Source organism: Nesoenas mayeri (assembly GCF_963082525.1).
Source record: "Nesoenas mayeri genome assembly, chromosome: 1".
In the NCBI taxonomy this organism is placed as follows: domain Eukaryota; kingdom Metazoa; phylum Chordata; class Aves; order Columbiformes; family Columbidae; genus Nesoenas; species Nesoenas mayeri.
The window spans coordinates 82861198-82888569 of NC_137541.1; the positions used below are offsets into that span (position 1 = coordinate 82861198).

At 46.5% G+C, this 27372-nt stretch overlaps 1 protein-coding gene across 1 annotated transcript; it reads right to left on the reverse strand.

Moving 5' to 3' along the window:
• Positions 1–2192: 2192 nt before the first annotated feature.
• LOC308051137 (alpha-2-macroglobulin-like protein 1) lies at positions 2193–25688 on the reverse strand (the record flags this gene model as incomplete). Its single annotated transcript, XM_080361452.1, has 35 exons — positions 2193–2233; positions 2367–2469; positions 2763–2831; positions 3579–3669; positions 3962–4086; positions 4190–4405; positions 4544–4758; positions 5165–5327; positions 5698–5772; positions 6003–6159; positions 6937–7018; positions 7159–7335; positions 8389–8472; positions 9090–9144; positions 9637–9758; positions 10359–10485; positions 10615–10840; positions 11521–11635; positions 12323–12407; positions 13407–13559; positions 13803–13952; positions 14240–14385; positions 14762–14825; positions 15500–15730; positions 15957–16124; positions 16617–16726; positions 17145–17259; positions 18295–18406; positions 19723–19807; positions 20253–20412; positions 20874–20894; positions 22936–22988; positions 23544–23706; positions 24650–24833; positions 25630–25688. 35 exons carry the CDS (start codon positions 25686–25688, stop codon positions 2193–2195), a joined length of 4302 nt encoding a protein of 1433 aa, XP_080217578.1.
• Positions 25689–27372: the final 1684 nt, after the last annotated feature.

Sequence of the window (27372 nt, forward strand, 5' to 3'; positions counted from 1 at the left end):
CTTTCCAGGCTGGGCAAAGGCAAAGCTTGAACTTGACCAATGCCTGCTCCTGTTCTAAACTTTGCTTGCATTGGCATGCTTCCTTGCCCACAGCCCACAAGATGGAGAAAAACACCTGCTTCATGAATCACCTTTGGGAGGTACATAACCTGGGATGCCTGCCACAAGCCCCATACCATTAGTGGAGATTCTGCTGTAGGCTTTGTACAGGCAGAGTCAGAGAGAGCCCTGTCCTTGATGATTTGTCAGTCCCATTTGGTCATGAGATGCAAAAAAGCCCTGAGCTCCCAGTGGTTAGTTTTAATACTTCAGGAACACAGATTTTGTTGTTGTTGTTGTTCTTTGTTGTCTTCACAGGAACAGGTACAGACCCACCTTCTGCAGTCTCTATCTGCCAGTTTGCTGTCACCCCTGCCAATGGACAGCCACAACATAAAGATGAGAAGCAAAGAGAAAATACTTGAAATTTCCTGCTGAGTGGTTAGCTTCTGAGAGGCTCAGACTGTGCCTGACATCTTATTAAAAGTCAAGAGACTAGGACTGTCTGATTGATTATTCAAGTTTACTGTTTTTCTTCCAAACCAGGAAAATCACATATAAGAGCATCTGTGGAAAATAACTTCACCTTTGTTCTGTGTGTGCACATACACCTACATATGCAAAACTGTACTCCTCTAGTAGCAGATTTGCACAGGAGGAGGTAGAGCATGGAACAAGGCAGATTAGGTATCTGAGAGAGATGACCATCACGCAAGCTTGAGCTGAAAGCAAAGGGAGGGCTGGGCTATATTTAACAGTTCCTTTGGCCAACAGTTGCATTTAGAGACCTTTACCAAGAGCAATTGACAAGACAGTACTGCTGAAGTGAGCTAAAAGGCTAGAGTCTCAATGCACTGCTTTACTATCTGAAAACTGCTTCGAAGAAGAGCTGATGGCACAGGAGCTTGCAAGAAGGACACAGCTGTCACAGCATGTTCAGTTGCATCTTGTACTCCAAAGCTGCCTGAGTTCTACTGCAGGATGTATTGGGAGAAGCCATGGGAAGCATGAGGAGAGAAAAACAGAGAAGCTAGAAGGTTTGTGCAATGGCAGAAAAGTTATTTCCCTGGGCTAAGTGTGTAGCATATCAACAACTGACACAATGGTGGCAAGGTAAGGGGTCATGTTTACTTTAATTCTTCTTCCCAGGTGTGTACCAGATATGTAACACCCCACCCCCTCTACCCCAACCCAGGCACAATACTGGACTATTGTCATCCCTCAGTCCATCCACTCAGGAACACACGGGCTAAAGTTTAATGTGGACTGTGTCCCAGCTAGGGCACCTCCTTCCATTCAGTGCCCAACCTGAAATATTGGGCAAAGGCAGGAGTCATGGTGTGGCAGTTCCTTTCCTTTATCACAAATGTGGGAGCTCCTTCACCCCTTTCTGAGGAACCATGTGTGACTGTGGGGAGAGAAGGTAAGACAAACAAGGAGGTCATGATCAGGTGCCTCCATGGCTATCATCAGACTGTGGAAGCTGCCTTGTGTTGGCTAGTGGTGTGGGTGGCTCCCTAGGCAGGTCCCCAGGCAGCATTCTTTCTGTGGGATGGTGTCAGGATGCAGCATGTACCATGTCAAGATACTGTTTTACCCTTCCAGAAAAGACTTCTCCAGACCTGTCCTGGCTTCAGGCTGCTAATACAAGCAATCCCCCTTCTGGCAGCTGGATATTTTACCCCACAAGATGAAATATTACAACTTCTAGCTCCACCTTGCTCCTTTGGCTCCCTGAGTCCCCCTTTCCTACCCTGCAATGAATATGGAGCAGGGGGGAGGAGGCTGAGGGAATGGAACTGTGTCTGAATCTAACGCTTCTTCTTAGCACAAGCTGCTATACCTCCACATTCTCACTCCACATGACTGATGCCCAGCCCTTCCTTCATCATTCTGATTTTGAGAGATGCTGTCCCTGTCTCTATCTTCCAGCAGTGCCCTCCAGCTGCCCCCCTGTCTGCAAAAGAGCCAGCAGCGTATTTCCACACTCCTAGCCACAGGTAACTGCCAGTTTCTCTTTCTAGCTGGATATATGCTCCTCTTGATTACCATCCTCTTTCCCATCTTTGATTGCTTGCATTTCCTCTCTCTCACCCAAGACCCATCATTTCCTGATGCCACTGTTCCTGCCACACAGGGACTTGCTGCCTACCTCAACTACAGCCAGCACTGTAGTCAGCCAAGGCTTGCTCCTCTGCAAAAGGAAATCAGGAAGACAATTACACACGCATACATGCACACAGGGAATAGCACACACCACCTTTTCCCAGCCAGACAGCTGGGAACCCAACCTCCAACCCGAGTATAGGAAGGAATCTGCAACTCACCTGGCTGGTAGTAATCATAGATTTTAATGCTGGCTGGTTTCAGGTTCTTCACCTGAATTACTTGTTCCAGTTGCAGAATGAAAGTCTGAGGTTCATCGTCGAGCTTGTGTAGGTGGAAAGAAATTAGCAAGGAATGGGAGGGAAGAAATCATTGCATGTTCATCTTCCCTAGCTTGAATGTTTTTCTGCACTAAATCTCTCCAGATTTTAGGAGTATGTGTGAGGAATAGCAAATGCTAATCCAATAGAAATTAAATTGGGCAAGCTCCCTCTGTCCACAGTTCTGCCAGTGCTCTTTCCCCATGCCTCATCCAGCCTTGGGCTTCTCACACAGTTCCTTGTCCTCTGGCTTCTTGCTCTCACTGTGCCAAACCAAATGTTTTTATTCCCATTTACCTTCTCCAGATAAATGTAGACCACATCAGCTTTCACTTCTATTTTCTTAACAATGGTTCTGCGCTCCAGCTGGAATAGGAAATAATAACAAAAGGAAATTTGTGAGCACTTTCCTAAGGGCTTCCTGACCTGAGGAACCCACTGCTGCATTGAAGGGATGATGTGGAGCTGGGCTCTGTGTGGAACTTTGTATTTCTCACACATAAGGGTTTTAGTGGTTTTATTTTTAGTAATTCCCTCCTTGACATCCCTTGCGAGCATCTCAGGAATTAACTATGTTGACACTGCTCAATTAGAGGAATCTTCCAGTCTGGGGACAAAAGGCCATGTGGAGAGTAAATGGGACTGATGCATTGGTCAGCAAACAGGTGTAGGCATCAGTAAAGACTCTTGTTATCTCACTGACTGCTAGACTGCTCTTAAAGACCTGCCTGGGACCTGTGCAAATAATTCATCCTTCAGTTTTCTGGCTTAATCAGAAAAAATAATCTTTTGGGGTGGTACTAAAGTATCTCTAAGAAATCTTTTCTTAGAATTTCTGGAAAACAAATCCTGGTGTTTAGCACACCCAGCAGCATATTTTGTTTGTGGCTCAAGAGAGAATAGTGTCAGGGGGAGAAGCTGAATGACCTCTGATCTTCTGTAGCCAATCCTTGTGGACCCTGTATGAAAATGAGAGGTTTTGGTTCAGCTCCAACAGCAAAGGGCCCTTGCTAATTTAGTTACCCCATGGCCTGAAATTAAGAGTTCCCAACTGGAGCAAGCAGGTGGGACTCATTCACCACAGCTACCCTTTTGTGATTCCAGAGTCCTTACCAACATCTTGGATCCAGGAGTCTGGACAAATCCAGACAGCAGGGACACCTCCACAATCACCATGTTGGATGTGACTCTGTTCCCTATGTAGCTGAAGAAGAAACAGTCAGAAGGTCTGACTCTGTGAGAATAATACCCTCCCAGCCCTGCTTCCCTCCACCACCATACCTTGAACCAGGCAGTGATCTGGCTGAGGACCCAACAGGCATTGCTCATTCTCACAGGAAGTAGCCAACATCTTCTTTCCCCATTCATTCCACCCACCAAATTCACCCTTGTCATGTCTGCCCCAAGTGCCAGGTCCCCCTGTTGCAGCCCTGAGCATTTGCTGGCTGCTGTTCCCAAGCACAATGGGTCTTGCTGGAAACAACCCTTGGGGTTACCTGGCAAGGATGCGGATGTTGAGGAAACGTGTATCAGTCTGGCTACAGTTGGTCAGCTCTGTGTTGACACGCAAAGTGAAGGTTACAGCAGCCTGTAGGGGAGGCTCATGGTACCTCAGCACTATCTGCAGGGCAAGGACCAGGAGGGGAAAAGATAGACAAGGCATGATCTCATACAGGGAGAAGAGGCTGCCTCATCTCTCTCCCATGCTCATCCCACAACCTCACCTGAGCAAATACACAGCTGCTGCCATGGACCTGCACCAGGAATTGCCCTGGGATCTCTGTCAGTGCTGTCTGCTGCAACAGCAGCCGCTTCTGGCGGGTGACTTGGAAAGCCCTCACAAAGCCCCTCTGAGACTTCACCCTCACAAGAGCTTGGCCTGATGTGCTGAACATCCTTGCTGCATACTTTGCTAAGGCTTGCAAGGCAACAACTGTGTCCTAGACAGGGAAAGACAGTCACTCCTCTGAAAGCACCAGCTCTAGTGAAGCTGACTTGGAGTAGGAAGACCCCAAGAGGACTTGCCTTGCCAGCCTCAGGTGCAAAAATATACCAAGCCACTGGGAGCTACTTGTTACCTGGGTAGAGGCAAAGCCTCCATAGGCATTCTGCTGCTGGGTCAGCCATGCTACAATTCCAGCTGCAGTTGTCATGTCACCTGCATGTACCTGTGGCTTAGAGAGGTATGCCAGGAGCACATAGGCTGTCAGCTCTATGTCCACTGACTGAGTACCAGGCCAGAAGTCTGTGGAAGCTGGAGAACTTGGCTTGGGGCTCCAGTGCATTTGTCCCCCTGAAGAAGGAAAGAAGCATACAGGCTATCCAGAAAGGATGTAATTGCAGGTTCACAGGAAACAAATCTCAGAGTGCTTTCAGGGCTCCTTCAGCTCATTCCCTGTACTCCAGCCATGGTCACTTTCTTCATTTATTCTCTAGGGCTTCATCTGGTCTTAGCTCACAGATTCCTACATCTCCCATCAAGAGGATCTTGAAATCCTCCAGGCTGAAACTCTTTCTGATAAGTCACACTCACAACTTGTGAAATAAATTATCATCTTTTCAGTCACAAAGTGCAGTCACTGCATATGTACAAGGAATATGTACAAACACATGTCATTTTTAACTGCTTTAGCTGCCCATATGTTACTCCAGATCCCAGCAGGTGAATGAGAAGCAATACCCCAACCAGCAGCCAGCACCTGACTTGATGGCCTGTTCCTCCAGTTTGTACAGCAGCTCCTGGGTTGTCTCATAGTCCCCAGCCAGGGCAAACACATAGGCTAGCACAGCTTCTGTGTAGATGTTGGTGATGTTGTGAACCGCCTGCTGCAGGCAGCGGAGGGTGGTCTGCATCAGCTTGCTCTATGTTGGGAGGAGAGATACATGCCAAACTCTGACAGAGGCAAAGTAGGGGCCAGGGAAGCTCATGTCAGGTAGCCAGACTATGTCTTCTTGATGTAGCTCCAGAGAAACCCACTAAATTACAGACTCATTTGAGAAAACAGTGCACTGGGAACCATAGCCACCAAACAGGGTTGCACCATGCCAGTGTTACAGCACTGTCTCTTCTGGGGAATGTCTTCACAGCCTGGCCAAATATTGGCTCCCTCAAAGCAGCTCCCTATATGTTCCCAGCCTAGAGAATTCCAGCAGTATGAGCTGGTGTATCCCCACAGCAGTGTCCAGGCGTGGGAGTGTACAGGAGAGCAGGAGGGAATGGGAGCATACTCACCTTCAGCGGCTGACCCAGCTCCAGCAGTGCTGCAGCCACGTACGCCCCCAGTGAGATTTCATCATCCACACCACCCTGTGAAGGGAATGCACATTTCATTCCCTATGTGGCATTTGGAGGGCACAGACAGTGACTCCCCAGAAGGAAAATCATTCCTTATGCCTTCCCCACCCCATATCCTGCTCTCTTTAAGGCTGGTTGCAGGAGTGACTTTCCGGGATCCTTTGGGATCCCACAATCATCTGCTGTCACAATACTTGTGCAGCTACTCCCCAGCTGTGCTGTCTGGCTTGGCCCTCATTTACCTTTAGGGAGGAGTGAAAGATACTCCCTTTAGTTGCAAAGCAGCCACTGGGGAGCTGGTTTTGCTCCAGCCAGCGTAGGGCATCCTGGATGTTCTTGTCATCTATATAGATGTATTTTCTGGCTTGGCCAAAACTCTTGACTACAAAAGCTGTCAGCCTAGGAAGAAATTGAGTTGTAAGAGAGAAACAAAGACAAAAAATGCAAAGAGAAAGTCAAAGACCTCTGAGTGCTTGTTCCTGAAGTTAATACTGACACAGCAGGGTGCCAAAAAAATGAGTCATTTTCATACAGAGATTCAAGCCAAAAGTGGAAGTGGTTCACAGGACCCAAGTGGCTGCCCTCCTTCAATTTGGCTCCACAAATGTACTACTTATGTACTACTGCTTTACCCAGTCACTTCACGGGTGAAAAACTTCTTAGCCCTTCTACATTTACCTGTTGTACTTTCTCTCTTCCAAATACCTACAGACAATCTTGAATTCCCCATTTCTTCCCGCCTTCCTTTCTCCATTTCTGCCAGCCCAGACACCACAGGGCAAACCTGGGACAATGCAGCTCTTCTGGGGACACGATTTTTTATTGCTGTTCCCTGATCTACCTCCAATCAGTATGTACCTCTCTTAGCTGCCAGGATACCACCAGTAGAAACCAGTGTTCTCTGTGAGGCAGCAGCAGGGCCATAGAGACAAAAAAGAGACCTCCCACCTCCTGGAACCACATCTTTGCTGTTCCACTTTCCTAGAAAGTCTGCTGCCCCGCCTCACTGCTTTTTCAAGTGGCTCAGGTCCCTCAATCTGTCCCCCTGCCAGGGAGCTCCTGGAGTCTCCATCCAAAAGAAGCAACACACAACCTATCAATGAGCTTTAGCAGGCATGCTAGCTACTCTGGACCAGACAGGGCAAATCAGGAGCAAGGGATATTCCCAGTGCTTACCAAGTGTTCCCTTTCCCACTCTTTTGCCCAAAGACACTGTAGGACCCATCTCTATGCCGATAAAGAAGCTGCACCTGGTACCCTGGGGAGATGGGAACAGTGATTAATACAGTACAGTAACACAGAGAGGACAACATTAACAGAATGAGTGCAAGGGCAAGAGCTGTTGGCAGGTTGGACAGAGGGGAAGGCAGAGGAGCAAAGTGGGTCTGCTGTACTTGCCATTGCGCAGGAATCCTGTTGCCCTCTCCTTGATCTCAGGGGTCATTTGCCTCGTCTTCTCCAGGTACTGCAGCACATAGACAATGGGGGTAAACAGCACCATGTTCTGCTCCCCACAACCATGGGGCAGCTGCACCAGGCGGTCCAAGTTCTGCAGCACCATCCCCATGAGGTCACCTACACAAGGTTATAAGAAACAAAGCAAGTGAAAGTATGATTTGAAGTGTCTCTCACCCATGGACTGGATAATAATGCTTTATCTCAGCACAGGAGGAAAACACTGGAGAGTGGTGGAAAGAGGAGAAAACAACAGAGTGCAGGATGGAGAATGGTGACTCTTCTGCCTCTTCCCAGTCTGGGCATCATGATGAAGGGTGACCACTCTACGGGGTCCCTGAGAAACTTTCCCTTATCAGCTTTTTCAGTCTGAAGGACTCCAGTCATAACAAGTACTATTTGTAAAAGGCTATGAGGAGAGCTGCAGTTGCTCAGTGTGTGTCATACAGGCAGACAAATATAAAAGCATGTAGGGAAAGGTTGAGATGTTTCTGGTCTTTAGCCAGGCTTGTTCTACCTGGCCATATGTCAAGCATCAAAGTGTCAGTAAGCCAGCAGGGGTGCTAGTCAGATGGCGTGAAGGTGTCCATATGTTCCCCAGACAGCCAGAAAAGCCTTGTATTTGTTTTCCTCCTTTGGGGTTCTGTCACATAATATCCATGGCTACTTATACCAGGCCTGGCTTCATACCACATACCATGTGGGCAAATGAGCCAGTGCAAATAAGTGTACTGAATGATAGGTATGTCTGGTCCAAGTAGCATCTCCAAAGTATTCTTTTGGAACTTAGCAATGCTGAGTAGAATTTCTTCTCTCCAGGAGCTTCTGTTGTAGCAGTAAAACTCTACAGGTAGGTAAGATGGTTATGAGCCTTGTTGATTGCATCTACACAGAACTAACCAAGGTCCCAAAGTTCTGGTAAAAATAATGGCCTAGAATCTCTGCTCCAAAGTCCTAGCTAGAAAAATACGGATTATTCTCCTCTGCAGATTACTTTTCCCATGAAAGCCTAAGTGCTAATCCAAAAATCTGAAAGTCTGGTGTTGGGAAACCTTGCAAAGAATAGAAACACGGCGTATGCTCTTTTGAGTAGTTTCATGTCAAATGGATGCCCTGACACCACCACCAACTTAAACCTTGCTCATTGGTGACCCCACAATAGAAATCACTTACCTGAGATGGAAATGGAAGCCCTAGCAGATCCCTTTACTACATTGTCAGGGAGGTGAAGTGACACAGGTTCTTCAGCCTTGTTTCCTGATAACAGCATAGAAGTGTAGCATGAAAAATCAAGCCAAATGCAACTAACCAAAGAGACAAGACTGACACAGATAAGTGGGATACTACCCACATCCCTCTCACACAGACTGCTCCCTAAAGTCTGTCCCACTCATCATACCAAGTTCCATTGCCTGGAAACTACAGATTAGAAGGAACATGAGAGCTGCCAGCCAGGCTGAGGGCTCACCAAGTTGTACAACTCAATTCACTATGCTTCACAAGCTCCACAAGAATCACAGTTGGTTAACACTTGGCAGAGGAACAACCTGGAGAGACTTGCAGTGCCATGGGAACAGGGTGGGACAGCTGGAGCAGCTCTCACTGGTGACTATCAAGCCTCAGGAATGCCTGGGGACTGCAGTGTGGGAAGGAGACTACAGAACAGGATTTTGCCACCTATACGCACTGGTAAATTCACTACAACACAGTATGTGGAAGTAATATTTTTTTGTTCTTTCCTGTCTACTAGGAAGTGGAATTTCCTATGTGAAAAATCATTTGGAAACATTCTTTCATCAGACCTCTCACAGTTTAGTCCTGTTCTTAGGTCCAGTTGTTTCAGGCTGCAGGACCCATTCAGGCTGTCAACATACCTCCTTTTGGGCACAGAAGGGAGACGTAAGACTTCTCCACTAACACACCTTCGGGCTACCAGGGCAGGAATATGACCATGGGAAAGGAGAAACAAGATTACATGCAAAATTCCCTAACAGCAGCAAAATTTCAGAGCAAGTTCAAGTCTAAATTCAGAGGTTAGTCCCCAGCCTGTCCTCCTCACCTTTGGCAGGTCTGCACTGAAGCTGCCTGCTTCACTGCCCAAGAGAGCAAGAGCAAGCCTGAGGAAGGAGACTCTTTGGTCAGTGAGCATATAAAAAAGCTCATGTACAATGAGTGATTGATGAGGGAAGGATACAGGGAGAAACACTGACATGGTGTATGAATGCAGTTCAAGAAAGGGCACTGTAAGAAAGGAATAGGTTTGGCTGGGTCCTGGGGAGAACAAAGCAAAATGAGCCACAGCTTCAGTATGCTAACGCTGTCCAAAAAATTAGGAGAGAAAAACATTTAGCCCAGCTCAGTCTCCTGTCCCCCGGGCGCAGGGAAACTCAGAAAGAGAAGGGAGCCTGCTTTCATACTGACCCGGACGAGCAAATGTTTGACCAGCGTATGCCTCCACCTCATGGTAGCTGGCAAGGGCTTCCTGCTCCCACACCTTGGCATGGTGTCCAGTACCTCTGTCCTCACTGTGATATTCAGAGTCCCTAGCAAATATATTGAAGAAATAAATGGAAGTCTGTTTCTTATACCTGTGGCCAAATGGAGTCAACTTGCTTTAACTAATAGTGGTCTGAGATGCTTTGAGTGGCTGCTCTTCATAGCCTCAGTGGTTTGACTGGTAAGGGTAAGCCAGCCAATACTGATGGCTTGTTCACACATGATAAACATGATGGAACCAGGTAATGCCTCACCAACAGTAACTTCATTGCACTACATGTGACTGTAACAGGAGAAGATCCAGCAGCCCCTTGGACCCTGGTGTCCTCTTCCCATTGCATATGAAGCATAGCACCAACAATACAAGGTTCCCCCACCCACATCCATGCAGCCCCTTCCTCCCTAGATGGTCCCACAGCCTTGTCTTCAAGAGTTCTCCATGCCACACATTCAGTTCCTGCTCTCTTTGATGAGTCTGTCTAAGAAGAGAGCAAGAAAGCAGACATGATGGATTGCATGCTTGAACCACTAAGAGCAAACTTTGGGATCCAGAGGAGGCAAGGCTCTGCCAGCTTCTCTGGACCCCCATTCCTTCTCACTTCAGTTTTAAGGTTCTTTATCACCGCTCCCATTTTTTGCTGCCGTACCCAGATGGACTGCTGTCATATTCCACATGAAGGTCTTGGACTCCTCTGCACACAGACACTCTTTCTCCCTGCAGGTCCGGCAAAGCTCCACCTGGAAGTCTGAGGATTTAGCCAGGGACACATGGACCTGAGGGAATGACAGGTGCAGCAGAGCAACTGGGCAACTCAGGAGAGATGGATTAGCACAAGGTACTCTAAAACAGGAGGGCATAGTAGGTCTATCCCACACAGTATTACGTTTGGCACAGGCACACACCTGTATGCACTGCTGCAAATAGTTGAAGACCATAGCTTTCAGCATGAAAGTCTCTCCTCGGATGACAGAATATGGCAGTGTCACATCCACAAAGAAGGACTGGACTGTTCTGAGGCTTGTGGTTGGGGCAAGGCCAAATCCCCTCCCAGCCAAGCAGAATGTCTTGAGTTTCCACTCTGCAGCAACAGCAGGTGCTGTGACTGGGACACTCCTGCTGCCATTGGAGCTAAGAGGAAGAGAGCACTTCCATGAAGAAATTCATCCCACTACAATGTAATGGGATGGGTTCATGGCCCTGGATGAGGGAGGCTGTGCAGGTCCTCATGCTCAGATCAACCTCTGCTGTATTACCAATGACTTCTGCTCCAGTGGCTCACAGCAAGGCAGCTGTCAGCAATTTGTTCTCCAAAGCCACAAACCCTGCTTAAATGTCAAAACTAATGGCTTTATATCCTTCTCCTGAGCATTCCAGCTGTGTACACTCAGTCAACAGCATGATGCCAGTCAATAGTATGGTGTTCTGGAAAGCAGCAGCACCATATCCTCCTGAGTGTCAATTCATCTGTCTTAATCTAAGCACTGTAGCAACAAGGACTATAAACTTAGCTGGCACACCCACCAAATTGAGAAGCTAGTAGAGTGTACCCCAATGTGTGAAGAGAGGATACTTGGTGTTTTGGTCTGAAAGTGTATTGCTCTTCTCTAAAGCTGTGTAGACTTCGGTTCTACACCTCAAAGTCTACTATTCCTCCAGTTTGACACACTACAAATGTGGGGAAGAGCAACAAAATTCACATACAGACCTCTTTTTACACCTATGAATGGGTTTTTGCAAAAATGCAAGTCATCTAAGTCTCAACAAAGGGATCATCCTTCTGTCCATTTGTGAAGTTTGGCATCACTTACCCAACAGTGAACAGATTCCAGATCCAAGTTTCAGGGAAACAGTGATGGTGTCTTCCACGGGCAGTAAATTGGGGTTGTTCCTTAGCAATTCTTTGGTCTTCTGTAGAAGGCCCCCCTGAAAGAAAGAATGAGTCCCACCAGAGCAGGAGAGGTGATCCCTGCCAGTGATGACAACCTAGCACTGGGGCAAGAGGCAAAGCAAGCAGTAAGAGAGGTAAGGGAAGAGTCTAGCAGAAGAAAACACAAGGGAGTGGGCTTATTTGGTAGGAAAACAGGAAGGGAAGGGAAGGGAAAAGAGAGTGGTAACAGGAGAACTAGCTTGCAATGAGCTGGTTGCAAGTTTTTCAAGACTTGTTTAGACAAAGCCCCCGGCTGACCTGACCCAGAGTTAGTGCTAAAGAGACAAGAGACCTTCAGAGAGCCATTTTAACAAACACTTCTGTAATTTTGTTAATACTGACACTGTTTGCTGGTCTGCAGAAAATTTGTAGCCCCTCTGCAAGTAATGGCTTAAATATAAGCAGATGTGTGAACCAGCTTGGTGTGATTAACTAGTGTAAACTGAGACATGGAGGAAGGAAATTACTGTCCCTGCAGCTGCAGGTGTGGACAGAAGGCAGGTCTTAGCACAGCCTGTGGGATAGCCACGGGGAAGCAGATCCTCTCCCACACTTGGGTTTGTCTTTGCCAGAAAAGGGAACACCATCCTTTAGTGTCAGGTAATATCCAGATAGTGACATTCTTCAGAGCCATTTTTTGTAGGAACTGGGTCATTCCTGCCAAGGCTGAAAGTGCAGCTCACCCATGGTCGGCTTCCTGTCTACCCGAGGAAAGCACAGAGATGGCTTCTTGATTAGAAGGTTTGAGAAGATTTTCAGTCCCATGTTCTGTTAGGAAAAAAGGAGGACGTGGAGGTAAAAAAGTGTCTGTGAGTGGGGAAGAGCGGCCCACTGCTCTTCAAAATTACTCTGAAAACGATCCAGGTCAGGACAGCCCAGTGCCTGGGCAGCCCACAGCAGCTCTGGCCAACCAGACACAGTGCTGGGTGACACATGGCACAGCCTTCCCAATCCCTTATTCTCAGGAGGTCACTAAGCCACCACCTCTCTTCCAAGGAACACTAGGATGTTTTGCTCCTCTCAATGCATTTCCAGTGGCAAGTGCACAGAGGAGATGTTTCCATGTCCTGCCCCATCCCCTCCTTCATGCTGAAGGGAATAGCTGGATGAAATCTGCCCTCTGAAGTCATACAGAGGCGTGACAGGGAGCACACCTTCTCTTCAGCCCCTGGGGCTGGGACATGGACCTGTCCATAAACACAAGAGATATCCCTATGCTGTGAAAGAGCCTCCTAAGCTGTGTCTCTATTGCTAAATAAGAGGACAGGGCATGATCCCCAGGACAAAGGTGAAATGGCACTGCCTGTCTTGTATCAATGCTGCTGAAGGCTAGTCCTTTCTAGAGCACATCTGCCTTAAAGACAACAAGAGATCAGCCAAGGAACAGCCCAAAATAACGTCAGACAGCAAGCTAACAACCAAGCCATGTCACTGATCTGTGGTCTAATGCTTGGGATCACTCCCCATCTCTCTTTCTTCTAAAACTATTGACAAACAGTACAGAGCCCAGACCCTCATTCTCAAGCCCCAAAAGTTGGTTTTTGCTGGTCCAGGATTTCATAATCTTGCTTTCTGCATCTGTGGAATGGAATACAGGTGTTCCTATTCATAATGGGATTGTATGTCTCTTGAGACAGCACAGTTAAGCCAGGACAGACAGCAGTGATTGTCTGGAGAAGGCAATGCCTTCTCAGACTGCTTGGGGAGAAAAGATATCTCAGATGCTCATAATTTCAACAGTTCTGGGAAAAGTCACAAGGTGATTACCCGAAAGAGGTTAAAGATGTCATGCTGAAAGGAATGCTGTGGCTTCTCTCGTAGCAGAGGTGACATGGACTGGGGCTGAACACAGTGATCTGAATGCTCTTCTACTTGGGCAGGGTATCCATGTTGATAAGCAGCAGGGAATAAACCATAGACCTAGGGAAACTCACAGACAGGAAAGAATGAGCCAACGAGCAGATACCTCCAGATGCTTTGCTCCACCATCCCCTAGCATACAAATCTGTTCCTGCCCATCTCACCAGGCAGACCCTGTTTTCTCTTCCACACAAAGACCTCCTCATCCATTAGCTTCTGGCTCCCCTCACCACAGGCACTGCCTGCCTCCTGTGGCTCATCTATCACTCCTGGGTTTTTTTGCCTAGGCGCACAGATACTCACCATTTGACTTGTCAGCTCACTCTCTGGTCTCACGAAGAGCATCTTTTCATTCACTGCCTGTACTGCACACAAGGAGCCAGGGGCTGCCTGGAGTTGGAGCTGCACTGCTGACCCTGGCTGGACTTCTTTAGCTGAGAGTCCTACCTTGACCTTGAGCAACACACCAGGAAAGGAAATATGAAAGAAAGAAAGAAAGAGGGGTGAGGAGGCTGACAGACAAACAGCATAGACAGAGAGAGGGAGACCAGCTGGAGTCTCCCTTGCTCAGCCACTGCTATGAACAGAAGTCACTGCTGAAGCTTTCCTGGTCCCTCGGCACTGTGCTGCAGACATCCCCTTCATCTCTTCTCCACAGTTCTCTCTTTGAAGGATCTTAGTGTCTCCTTCCCTCAGGTCTGCTTGTCAGCTCTCCCCCAGCCTCCCCCAGTGAGTCTCACCTGGTTTTCAAAGCACAAGGCAACATTGAAACGGATGCTGTCAGCTGTTACACCTCCATTGGGGAAGATGGCATACACCACTAAGGAAGGTGATGGGGTGAAGTCAGCAGTGAATGTCAAAGGGATGGAAAAGGAGCCCTTCAACACTGAGGAAGGAAATGCAAAATGTTTTCATCACAGCCCCACTGAGATCTCCTTCTGCCCTCCTTTTTTCTACTTTATAATCCTACAGTGTCAAACCGATTCCTGCTGCTACTTTGTCTGCCCTCTCTCTCCATTCTCAGACCCCATGCACTCCATCTTCCCACAGGTCATCCCAGACTTTCTTTCCATCATTTCCCTCATCCTGTCTTTTTGGTCTCTTCCAGCTGACATGATTGCTTCCTCAGACTCCCTCTGTCCTTTTTGCTGACTGTCCAGGACCTATAGATTCAGAGAATCTGGGAGAAACTTTGACAAATCTTACTGTCCAACCTAGAAACCCACCAGGCACTTCCCACTGTCTGGCAGCCACAGACTTACTGTTCAGCTTCCCAACCTGGACAGTCCTCTGGCCCCTGACAACAATTCCAGCCTTCCCAGTGACCTGAGGGAGAAGGGACACAGGATGAGCAGGCTGCTGTTTGCCAGCAGAACACAGTCACATTCACCTATGTACATCTTGCTCTTCTAAGCAACCTCAGAAATAAACTGTGGATCCAATCCAACCCCCCACCTTGGGTACAGCAGATTTGCAGACATCACAGCATGGGAAAAAAAGTTTTAACACATAAGATTCTGGTCTGGTCTGTCCAGTTAGGACAATGGATGGGTAGTGGCTTTAGTGGAGATGAGACACCACAAAGGTATTTCCGCTCTAGTAGGCAGGTCTCCAGACTGGACAAAAAGCCATTTACACTGAGCATCTGTTAGATAACCAGAGTTCAAAAGTGATCCCTCATCCAGTTTTAAAGGGAGAAGAGTTTAACAGCAGCCTCTGCACAAGACACTTCCCACCCTGCTGCAGCCTTGACAGAGGCCAAGGGGAAAAGGTAAAGGTAAAAGCCTCCTCCCATCCATAGAGGTGACTGGGTCCCCAATACCAGGATCACACTGTGGCCAGGCTGAGCTCTACAGGGTCTAGTGCTTACTCATTTCTGCAAGAACAAGCTTTCCTGTCATCCCTCCAAGGGTGATCTAAATTATACCCTCAACATTTCATTGGGTTCTGGTCCCACCAATGCAGCCTTTTCCTCCAGATTCTCTACTACCCTTACTCACATAATACGCAAAGCCTACACGACTGGTATCTTCTCCCAGGTCATCTCGACTGAGTGTGAAGGTCACCTGGACATTCCACTTCAGCCCACAAGGCAGTGTTTCTGTGGGTGGGTGTATGTCCAGGAAGCTCTTCGTTGTGACATGGAAGGGCTGGAGGTGATGGTAAGCATTTGTGTAACTGAAGTCAGTTTTTCGAGGTGTGTGCATGACATCCTCTAATGTGAACCTTCCCTGAGAGGGGACCAGAGACACACAGAAATAAAGAGTTTCATGCTTCAGTACTTTGTTACGATGTCATCAGTTCAGTTTGGGAAAGGCTGTTGTGTGGTGCCTTCCTACTGGCTCTGCACAAGCAGAGCTGTGAGGGGAGTCCAGGCCTGAGCTGGCAGGGCAGGAGTGGGGAGCACTAGAAGAGCTCAAGGATTCTCATTTTCCTGTATGCAAAGGTGGGATTTACCTCCAAAGAGACTGATGAGCTGTTCCAGGCAGTTGTGTCCAGGTTGAATGATGCTATTCCACTACCATCTGTGATGTATGTTTTGATAAAGCGACGCCTCATGAACTTTATAATGAGATAAACTTTTCTGTTTTTCATACCATTTCCGTAGTGATCCTGAAGCTTAACCTGGTGACAATAGGGTGAAGCAGAAAAGCCAAAGTCAGATATTTCTTCCAGTGTCATACCCAAAACTTTCCTCCCTCTGACACAGAGCTTCATGCGTAGGTGGCCTTAGCTTCAGTTCCCCAAGAACACAGGAGACATATACAACTCCGTCTTCTCTAAAGCTAAGGTAAAAGTGATTAAAACCTGTCTGCTCCAAAAGGTGTGTGTGGCTAGAGCATGAGGGGATCACCTCCTAGCCAACAGCTGAGACGTCCTTGCATCCCAGCATGCCTGCTGAGACATCACTCATTGCTCTCAGCAAAAACTGGAGGTTTAGACACATTTGGGGATCTGAAATACATTAACTGGAGCTGCACTGTCAAGTAATGTGACACATTGCAAGGCAAAATACTCTGTCCAAGGAACAGAAAATGCTTTGGGTCAACAAAATTTAATAGACACTAAATTCCTTGGCAAATGATGGGGAGGGAAGAAGTGACAGAAAAAAATCACCTTCCCCCTGTAGGGTACTCCAGGGATGTAATATGCATTTGGTGTCTCAAACACTGCCCTTGCAGCTGTCCTGGAGATGAGGATTTGGCTGGAGGTGTTGATCTGTACCCCTGTTGGAACACAGAGTGTAAAGGGAGCAGGATCAGTATTGGAGGTGACTACCACAGCCTAGTTTAATCTCACTTTGTTTTTCCCAGCCCCTCTAAGCAGAGTGTCTTGAACTTCCTTTCTGACACCAGCACCCTTCAAGGTTTGGAGGCTGTTCCCATGGCAGCTCCTTCTTTAATTAAGATGGCTCCAAGCCACTTTGTAGCCTTAAGGACCACGCTTGGAGACACCTCATCTGCGTGCTGCTGGCAGAGTAGCTTTCCGTGAGCACCGCAAGTTCCTCAAGCAGGACTGCTCCCCATGTCCTGTGATGGTCCCAGCATCAGGTAGAGGAGAGGGGGAGGTGTGCCCACTCTGACCCTCATACCCTCAGAATGGTCCCTCTCGCCCTTGCACCTCCTCTGCTGAGCCCCTGGATACCTGTGCCCATCTCCAAGAGAGAGGCTTCTGCATAGAGCTTGCCATCTTCCTCGCTGGGAGCCAGGTTGAAGGCTGATGTGATTACAGAAGCGGTGAAGCACCCTTTGCTCGTGGTCTGCAATAGCAAGTGGTAGATATTATTTGAGGCTGGAGAGAAGTGAAGGAGTCAAAAGTACAAGCTATTAGTCATTCTGTCATAACTGTTGACTGCAACAAGTGATAATGCAGAGTCATGTATAGATAGATGTGGTTCACATTTTAAATCCTGTATTTTCTGTTTTATATACATGAATATGTGTAATTCATATTGTAGAATATAAAACAAAACACCTTTCACAGTTTTATCAGTGTTGCAATGTTGACAACTTTCCAGCTTTAGTAGAAAACTGAAGATTGCACTAACTGGATTACAGAGAAACTATATGAGTATTTTAATAGATCTAGCTAGAAGACCTGCAGAATCAAATGAAAAATCAAAGTAACAAATCATTTCCAGATGTGCAAGATTGCAAGTACTGTAACAAGTCCTAATGACAAATCATAAAGCATGAAAAGTTTTCAATGATATATGTACAAGGGAAAAGCCCAGCTATGAAATACTTTGTTAGGAATGGAAAGATATAATAAGGAACATATAAGAATATGCAATATATAAATATATGAAAGTATATGGAATCGTATAAAGATATGAAAGTATAAAATAAAGTATAAAAACACTGTGTGATTTGACCTATCCATATCTCCACCACACCTTAGTGTCCTTGTGCAGCTCCAGGACGAGTTCACCTTAACACAGTAATTTTGCTCTATTAATTGTTGTTTCTTATACTACTTTAATTTCTGGCAAGTTACGCTTCTTTCCAGAAAAGAACAGAACTCTCAATCTTCTGTGAAATTCCTCTTTCCTAGTCCCTGTTGTTAGTAAGAAAAGTTACAAAAAAGAATTTCTGGAGATAAAGGCCTCTCAGTTGGCCTAGGCAACAATAATTGCATTAATTTAATTACAACAATTACTTATTAGTCTACATACACATTACAGAGGCTGGCAAACGTTCCCTACATAGCAGTTCATTCTATTCACTCAGCCCTTGACGCTTAGTCCTATATGGTTCTCCTTCACTACTCATGTATCTTCCAGGATTTTACTCACCAGACCACTGTATTCCCTACAGATATCCCTGCTGACATTTTGAGGACGCCTCCTTGCCTTCTGGCACAAAGTTACCCGCATGGTTCCTTGCACTGCTTTTTCATAGCTGTACCTGCAGGCAGAACACCAGAGGACCTGCTGAGCAGAAGCACTGTGTATTTTGCTGAGCAGGTTGCTCCACACAGGTGGCCTTCCTGATTAAGATCTTAATGCAGCAGGTAAGCACAGCAGGCATAAACGAAAAAATAACACGTTGGGGATTGCAACAGCATGGTCCTGCATCCAACAGAGGCAGAAAGAAAGCACAGACTGGGAAAGACCCATACTTTCCTAAACTCTCCCACTTTTGGGTGCTTGCTGACGTGAGCTGATGTGTTCACACAGGACAGAGCAGCACCCACTGGAGATACAAGCTCAGGTGTGAAAGCAGCAGAAACCTGTGTCCCTCCAGACAGCAACAGAAAGTACATAATATGGCAGTAATAATGCTACAGAATGACCTCAGATCTGCCTCAGCAGAGGCTTATCTCATGATCTGGACTCTTGTTTCCATCATCAGACCTGTTCCACCATTTTTTGCAAGGTACAGAAAAAGTGGGCCCTTGTCAGTACATTTTCCCTCTCTGCCTTGCTGCCTTTCCCTGCTTTGACTCCTCTCTGTCTTTCGTTTTGGAGCAATGCTCCTGACATTACCAGTAACAGGAAGACATCTGCAACCCATCCTGGCTGTGCAGAGTGCTGTACTGTTTTCTAATAGAGCTTCATATGGTCTACTTTTAAGTGTTCCAGTTAATGATAAATTATGTCACACTGGTAGCAAAGAGACACCAAAAGTCTCCGGATAACCCAGCTCACCCCCTTTATCACAAATGAGCTCACCCTCTTCATCTGTCTACGAAGTACTTTCCAGACCATTCTCGTTCCACCTTTGTGCTTATGCCATCTTAGGTCCTTCACAGCCTCATCTGCTCAGTTTTTGCTAATGACTACATAACTAGAGAAATCCACTTGTTTCTTTTAAGATAATAAATTCAGTAGCATGTAAGTGAGAAGGAACAACATAACCTTCTGAAGAAACACCAGTTCCTGCACCTTTACCTCGGCAGACCAGTCCCATATTAGGTATGTGTTTTTCCCCACATAAGGTCTTTCAAAGCTGGACACACAGCTTCCAGATCATGGTATCACTTGCCTAGGACAAGCCTTCCTGTAGCTGGATGGTCACCCCCAAGTATGGCTTGTGAACCTCTTCCCCAAAGAAGAACCTCTCACTTTGACTCTTGCACTATTTGGTATTCTTCAAAAGGAACAACTATTTCTGGCCCTGCTTGAGCCACTTCTCCTTGATAGATTCAAGACATAGGAGACATGCAGAAGGAGAAACACAGTTTCAATGAGCTCTTTCCTTTCCCTGAACATCCTCTTTACCTGCCACACACACGCAGTGGAAAAGTTTTATCTGAAGCATAAATCTGAGTTGGTCCCTCGACGAAAACATCAAACTTCTGCAACACTGGAACAAAAACCACAGTACTCCATCAAACACAACAGACAACTGAGGCATGGGATCACAAAAGGGAAGAATGTGTTCATGTAATGCTGGAGTCCCACGAAGGAACATGTTCATGAGGTAAAAGTAAGAACTAATTAAAAACAGGGAAACCAAAGAAAGAAGCCCATTTTTTTCCTCCACCATATGAACAGTCTTGCAGAGATCTTTAGTGTATTCTCACTCTGTGCCAGCCTAGTTGTTGGCAGATAACTTCTCTAGGAATCTCCAGCACAATCTCCTTTGTGTTCATATCTGATATTGCCCACTCTATACTCTATACCTTTGTGTTTAATCCTATCTCTCAGACAGTAAACCTTAGTTTACAATGTTTGGCTACATATTATTATACAGACAGAAACAAGCAACTTTTTCCATCCCATTCTTTTTTCTCCATACTCCGTCTTACCGCATTCCTCCACCTTAAAGGTACTGGACACTTTTGGGTTCACCACACTGATGGTGTAAGTCCCCAGAGAGAGTTCAGTAGCTAACTGGAAAGAGAGCTCTGCAATGCCCTGTTTTGGTCTCACATCCAGCCACTGGTCAATGCGGTTTTGGTTTGGGTCCTGCAGTTCAAGGGAAGGAAAGAAGAGGCAGTCATCAGCAACACCTGCCATTTCTCTACCTAGAGCCCAGTGGATTCAGAGGTATTTCAGAGGCTCCTGGTGTTTTCTCCCCAGATTGCATTGGGGAAACAGAAAAGGTGAACTCAACCCACCCAGGGTTACTCTACTCTGTACTGCTGTTGAAAAAGAGGGTATGAAAAGTCCTGACATTTAGACTCTAGTCTTACATAGAGATGAACAGTAACAGTTAGCTAAAACCTGGCTAGTGTTTGTAAATGCAGAAATGGATGGAAGCTGGATCATGAATGCTTGCTAACAAGAAGCGTGTGGACAGAGTATGCATGTCCATGTGTACACACAGACTCTAAGAAAAGTAACTTGACTCAGCAAGACAGAGGCCTAGGTATTATCCATAATGAAGTACCTTTCCTCATAACACCTGGAGAGTCTGGAACACCCACCTGGACTTGCACCATGGAGTACTGCAAAGCAAACAGACAGCAATGTCAGAAACTGGCATGACATTGCAACCTGCATATAAACTTATCTTACCCATCTAGTCTGTGTGCTGTGACAAAACTGCCAATCCCAAACACAAGAATACAAGGAGCTTGATCCTACCAAAACCAGGAGAATGGGTTTGAAATAGTAAGGAAAATAAAAAACATAAAAGCTATACTATTCTTTGGATTTGCTTTTTGACCCCTGAACTTGTAAGATGTACTTTGATAGGTACTCTACAACTGTGAAAGTTAGAATTTACCATTAAAAAAAAAAAAACAGAGACACTCACAAATGCCATCATCCCACGTCCACAAATACTAAAAGGCATCAGTTTGGTAACATAAATTCCAAGAATTAGCAAAATTGCATCACCTACAGGAAGAATACACCCCCTATTTTCCTGTAAAATCCCTGACCTAGGAGGTAAGGCTTGGAGGTATGAAGACTGCAGCTGACAGTAACAGGGATGGACAAAGAAGGACATATTTCATCCCTTTTAGGCTGAGTAATTCTCTTTATGTTCTTATATCAATGCAGCTATCAGCCAGGAGACAGTAGTGGTGAAGGACATGTTATTTGGGAGCACAAGGAACAGGGAGGCAGGAACAGGGTCTTTGAGGAGTAATGGTCTGTAAACAGAAGGCCACATGTAATTCACATTATCCATAATTCTAAGCTTTAATGCAAGTTATCACAGGCAGATCTGTTTTCAATGAAACAAACAAATGTGCAGGTTAACTATTTTTGTAACTCCAATCCAATGTCAATGCTAAAACAAAACATGCTCAGGAAAAGCACCCATGTTATCTCCAACCCATCTAATTTACAAACTATATATTAGAACCTTAATGCTGCTGTGCACTCAAGCCTCATAATAGCTTTGGTTAAATATGACCTCTTTTGAATTTTCATCACAGCATTAACACTTATAATACTAACTTACACTGACACACAGGCATCAAATAGTTATGGTCAAATATCTTCATGAACCAACTGTAAGCATGGAAGCAAATGTATTGTTTACTTCGTTGTCTAACTAATATACGAGATATGACTTCTCTGTTGAGAGGAGAAAGGAGTGTGTGATCCTAGGCCCTCAGCAATAGCCCAAAAAAGAGGAAATGTAATCAGAAGAAGCCAGAAAGATCTCTCCCTTTATTTCAGTCTAGAGGGATTTGATCCAACTCTGTGCTCACGTATGCCCTTCAGTATTTATCTGTCATGCATTAATTCCTGTTGGCTCTCCTTAAATTGCTTGAGGATAAAGGACTGTGAAATAGCTGTAGCTGCTGGCTGCAGGTATAATTGCTTACCGTAGAAAGACGCTAGTCTTGCAGTTTCCTGGCTAGCACATATGCAAGTCTCTGGCAACTTCTCACTCCCTTGACATGGGAAGAATGAGCTGCTGCCAGCAGCAAGTCAGTACAATTTGGTTATATTTTTTTCTCTCTTTTTTTTTTTTTTTTTTTTATGATCATATCGTGCATATCTTTTCACATAGCAATTAATTTTTCTTAAAATTTTGCAATGCATCTCATCTTGCTTCAGACCCTCCTGCCACCCTTAGGTGCAACACACTCCACAAAGCGCTGAGCTTTCAATAGCTGTGGGCGGGGAGCTACAGGTCTGGCCGAGTCTGTACACAGCTTGTCTGATAATTGCACCCATGGCAGGCAGCCTGTGGATGTCCTCAGACACCCTGCCAGTTTTTTTGGCAGGGGGACAGATATATGCAGCTCCCAGACTGCCTTGTACTAAGTCACTTAGTAGGGAGCACTGTCACACTCCCCAAATACCACCAGCAATGCCAGCCTCCCACTGACCAGCAGCTGTCCTGTGAGAGTGACAGCACAGCTGTCAGCAAATGGGCACTGGTGTCCCACTTTAGTTTAGTAGAGGGTTGGCACTGGCTGCCCTGAGTACTGCAGTCTCAACCTTCATAGCGTGGGGCTGGCAGAGGAGGTGGAGACAACAGAGGGAACGTGGAGACTTCCTGGCCTCCACTTAGATGGGCTTTACCTTGCTGTTAACAGGAGTAAATTCTTCGGTCAATGTCACAATTCGGAATTTCACTGAAGGGAAGAAATGGAGAAGAGCATTACAGAGACAGAGTGCATGTGGGAGTGGACTTGCCCTGCACTCGCCTCACCCTGAAATCACAGCTCGCCACAAAGCCGTACCAGCAGCCTCACACCTGCCCTGTAGCCCTCCCTTATCCCTTGCTGAGGCCTCTTCCCTCCAAACACATCACAGCAGCACAGCAGACAGCATCTCAATTTAGGGTCTTTCCTACAGGCTACACCCAGAGTTAGCCTTACATTTCCTCATCTGCAGTGTAAGCAGGCAAGTCCTACATGGCCCTGGTTGAGAAGACCACATTCAGGTTGCTCACTCTTCCAAGCCAACTCTGCTCCTAGAATGTGTGAGACCAATCCTTCCAGTCCCCTCCCATCCCTAAAACATGGTGCACAGATACATCACTCCAGAGGCAGCAGATAGCTTCCCTCTCTGTCCCAATGGAGGCCACATGGCACATAGTACTCAGCACACCACTCACAGGAAATTGGGAAAAATGTCCAGGCAGGTCAAGGCAGGGGAACTGTCAGGGTGCTCCCTGTAGTACTCACCCATCTGTCCTGGGTTATAAATGGGTTTATCCGTCTGAATAAAGGTGCCAGTGCCAGCCCTGCGGATCAGGACTTTCTTCTCTTCATTTGCACTGAAGTATTGGCCATTGGAGATGTGCAGGTGGACAGTGCCCACCTCCTGGCTGCCTGCAGGTTGAGGGACCTGGGACACAAAAGAGGAGCCACCAGGTTAGCAAGCAGTAGGAGAGGACAGGATGGCATCAGAGCAGTGCTCCTTTCCTTGCTCCTTCTGCACCATGAGGCCAGCCTCTTCTCTGTCTTACTTTGAAGACCAGCACATGTTGTCCCCTCTGTAGTTGAGGGCTCTGTCTATGGAAACACACGGGATGCCTTTACACTTGGGGCAGACCTTGGACAAGATGAAAAGAGAGCCTGTTCGTGTAGAGAAATTGTTTGCCCTTTTACAGGGCCACTGCTACAGCCTGCATGGAGCAAGATGGAAAAGACTTAACCTAAGGGAAAAAAAGGTCTATGTTGATGAGAAATCTGAGAGTGTGTGGGTCATGGATGCTAAAATCTACTCCTACTCATCCATGCAAACCAAGAAAATGAGGTTCATGACTTTGGCAGATCAGAAAGACTTGTGCTGAGCTTGTGTGCGCAGAGTGCCTTTCCTAGTCCTCCAACACATTTTCCAGCCCTTAAGAAGAAGCCTGAAAGTAAGCAGACATGGTGGGAGGCTGTCTGAAATGAAAGGTCTGGCTCTTCCTGCATCACAATTCACAAATGACACCCTGTGCTTCCTTCTCAGAGGAGAGAACGAGCTGCACAGCTGCCATTTGGGCACTTCTAAACAGCTCCATCCTCCTCGGTCCTTTGACAGCTGACCAGGCAGCCTTCCCTTGGTTTGCCATCAGGGTAGATTGTGAGATACACAGCAGGAACACTATCATGCAGACAGACGAAGGCAGGAAGCAAAGACATCAGGCTCCCACTAAACTCTCCCTGACTTTGCATTCACTCCTTTCCATGAACTCTGTCCTCCCATGATCCTCATTCTCTGTTTCCTTGGTGAGAGAAGTTATGAGCCAAAAGAACATGCTGAGAGCTGGCAGCTTGAGGTCCCTGCCAAGAATGATCCTGACCTGAAATTTGGAGCATTCAAAGATCCAGTTGTTTCGGACAACTTTGCGGTAGAGGCTGAGGTTGCCAGATGGATGCACAAGGGTCAAGGCCACACGAATAGGCTTCTCTACCCCACGGAGGTCCAAGCACACTCTCTGAGAAGAGGGGTAGGGCAGTGCAGCTGGAATAATGATCAAGTATCTCCTGCAGTGGGGAAACAAGACATCAAATCCTGAGAGTAGTCTCAACCACTCTTGACACTAATACTTTATGGTCAGAGGAAGTAGGGCAGTTCTCCATTGGGGTAGGACTACCTCTATTGAGGGCAGGTGGTGCTGCTTTGCTGGGGAGAGGGACAGATTAACAATGAGAGCGTGAACCTCTCAGAGGGGTGATGGAAGGTACATAGTTAATTTGAGGTAAATACAAGAGAAATGCTTTCTGGTGACCTCAGGTCACACTGGTGTGTACATGGCTTTGGAGGATGCTACAGTAGTGCAGAGAAACATACGCAGTAGAGACCATCTCTGCTTCTGCAAAGGGAACCGTTCTTAGGTGGTCTCAGTACATGTGGAAAACGCAACAGTCCAGCCTCTGAACAGAAAAGGATCTGCCCTTCTTGTTATAAGTCAGCTCCCCAACTACCTTGGCAGCAGATTGGTTCCTGCTTAATCATTGCCAGCCTTGCAGCCCTTTTCATTTGCCATTCACTTTATCCTATACCTTTTCCTTCAGCCTGCCTCAGACTGCAGTCGCTTGCTTTTCTTATTTCCATCATCAGTCCTCACATAGTTCTTGTACCGCAGCAATACCCATGAGAGAGGTTCCCACCTTCAGGAGGATTCCGTGTTCATAAAAAGGCTTGTGGCATGCTGCATACCACCCCATGTCTATCCTTTCCAAGAAGATGACTTGCAGGGCCCCGTAATCTCTCCCTGCTATCCTGGCCCCTCCCTCAGCACCACAACTATCAATCACCAGATTTTTAAATGGCACTTACGGTTCTGCCACTATCCCCACGGTGTAGAGCAGGCAGCTCAGGAGGAAGGGAGTCCACATTTTTGTGGGAGACCCCCAGAGAGGTGGATTCCTCTGGAGAGCTGGTCAGAAAAGAAGGTAGGGTACAGCTTCTCTCCTTCCAAGGTCTCCAGGCCACTTGCTGTTGTTGCTGTTGCTTCCCAAAAGTAGACAAAAAGCCTCAGAGTTTCCTTCCTTCTGTCTCAGTCCCGTGTTTATAGTGCTGCAGGCACAGGGTTGTACCATTCAGGATGTTCACCAGCCAATCCAAGTCTTTTTGGACACCAGCCTCTCTGGTCTCCTTCTCCCCTGGGATGGAACTGCATCATTCAGACAAATTTGCTTTTTATTTTGCTAAGCAACAGCCTGTGTCCTGTTCACTGTAATGACCCTGCTCCCTGTGCCAATTGTAGTCCCAGTCCCATTGTTTTGCCTCCATCTGGATTGTCCCACAGCCCCTTGGCATGTGCACTCAACTGGAACTCACAGTGAACTCCTATGGTCATGCTGTCCCCAGGGTTTCTGAGTCTGTAGCTCCTAAGACATGTCTCAGTCTTGAACTGGAGACCGGGCTTTGTACAAATTAAGTATATATGCATAGTGCTCTGTTCCTTCACAGAGTGCTGCCTTACCCAGGAGAAGAACACAGAGAGCAGGTAGAGCTGGAGTCCTCACCTTATCTCTGCCCTACAGGTATTTCAGCTTGAAGAGGAGATCTATTAGCTGCAGCTATATCACAAAGTCCTCTCTAGTTCAGTTCAGGATCAACTTACACACACACTCACCACTGGAAATGAAGGTTGAATATTGGGCAGGCAGGTCAAAATCTGTAGGGCTTGAGACCTATGGGGTTTTCTCCAGCTGTGAAGAGTCTATGGGTCTAGCACTAGGTAACTGGAACTTGTGTTACCTAGTTTGGGAGCTTTGTTCCACGTACCAATTTTATACCTGTTGGTCTACTGATTATACTGAACTTTTTTCCCTATCTTACCATAACTGAAAAGAAAATCTGGTTCTTAAAACTACTTGTTCTTAAAATAAGGAAGTTCTTCTATTTCAGTGTAATGACCATTTCATATAAAAATGCAGCACTAATTTATCCTCCAGTACCAAAGTTGGCTCTTAAATATGTGTGGCCTGCTAATATTTTCCTTTTCTTTAGGAAAGACTGACATATAACAATGAAACCAGTGTTTGAGGCTTTTTTTTTTAATCCCCTCCACACATAGTGGGCAGATACAAATCCTCTCTCTCCTTTTTTTCCCCCTCCCAGGACTTGGTTCTGCTCAGAGCTGCTGATGCCAATGGCTAAGAAAAAGGTATAAGCGCACCTGGATAAACAAGCAAACAGGAACCTGAGCAAGAATGTGAATCATTCTTCGATGCTAGACTGCCCTTCATTTCTTTCTGTGGGTCTCAAAAAGTACAGGCAGTGCCTGCCGAAAATCCCAGCTGACATTTGTTTGTTTATGGTAGATTCACAGCAGTTTCAGGTGACAGGTAGATCCCTCATAACAGCACAGAGGCTCACAATGGCAAAGGTATTAAGAGACTTGGTTCCTACTGACTACAGCAGCTGCTTTGTGAGAGTGGACACATCAATACCTCTGAAATTCTGGACTTAGGACTGACTGGAAACCTGAGCAATCAACCCAACCCAACTGCCAGATAACAAAACAGAATTAAACAAATGTTGGACCAACAAAAACAAAATTGCAGGTTTGAT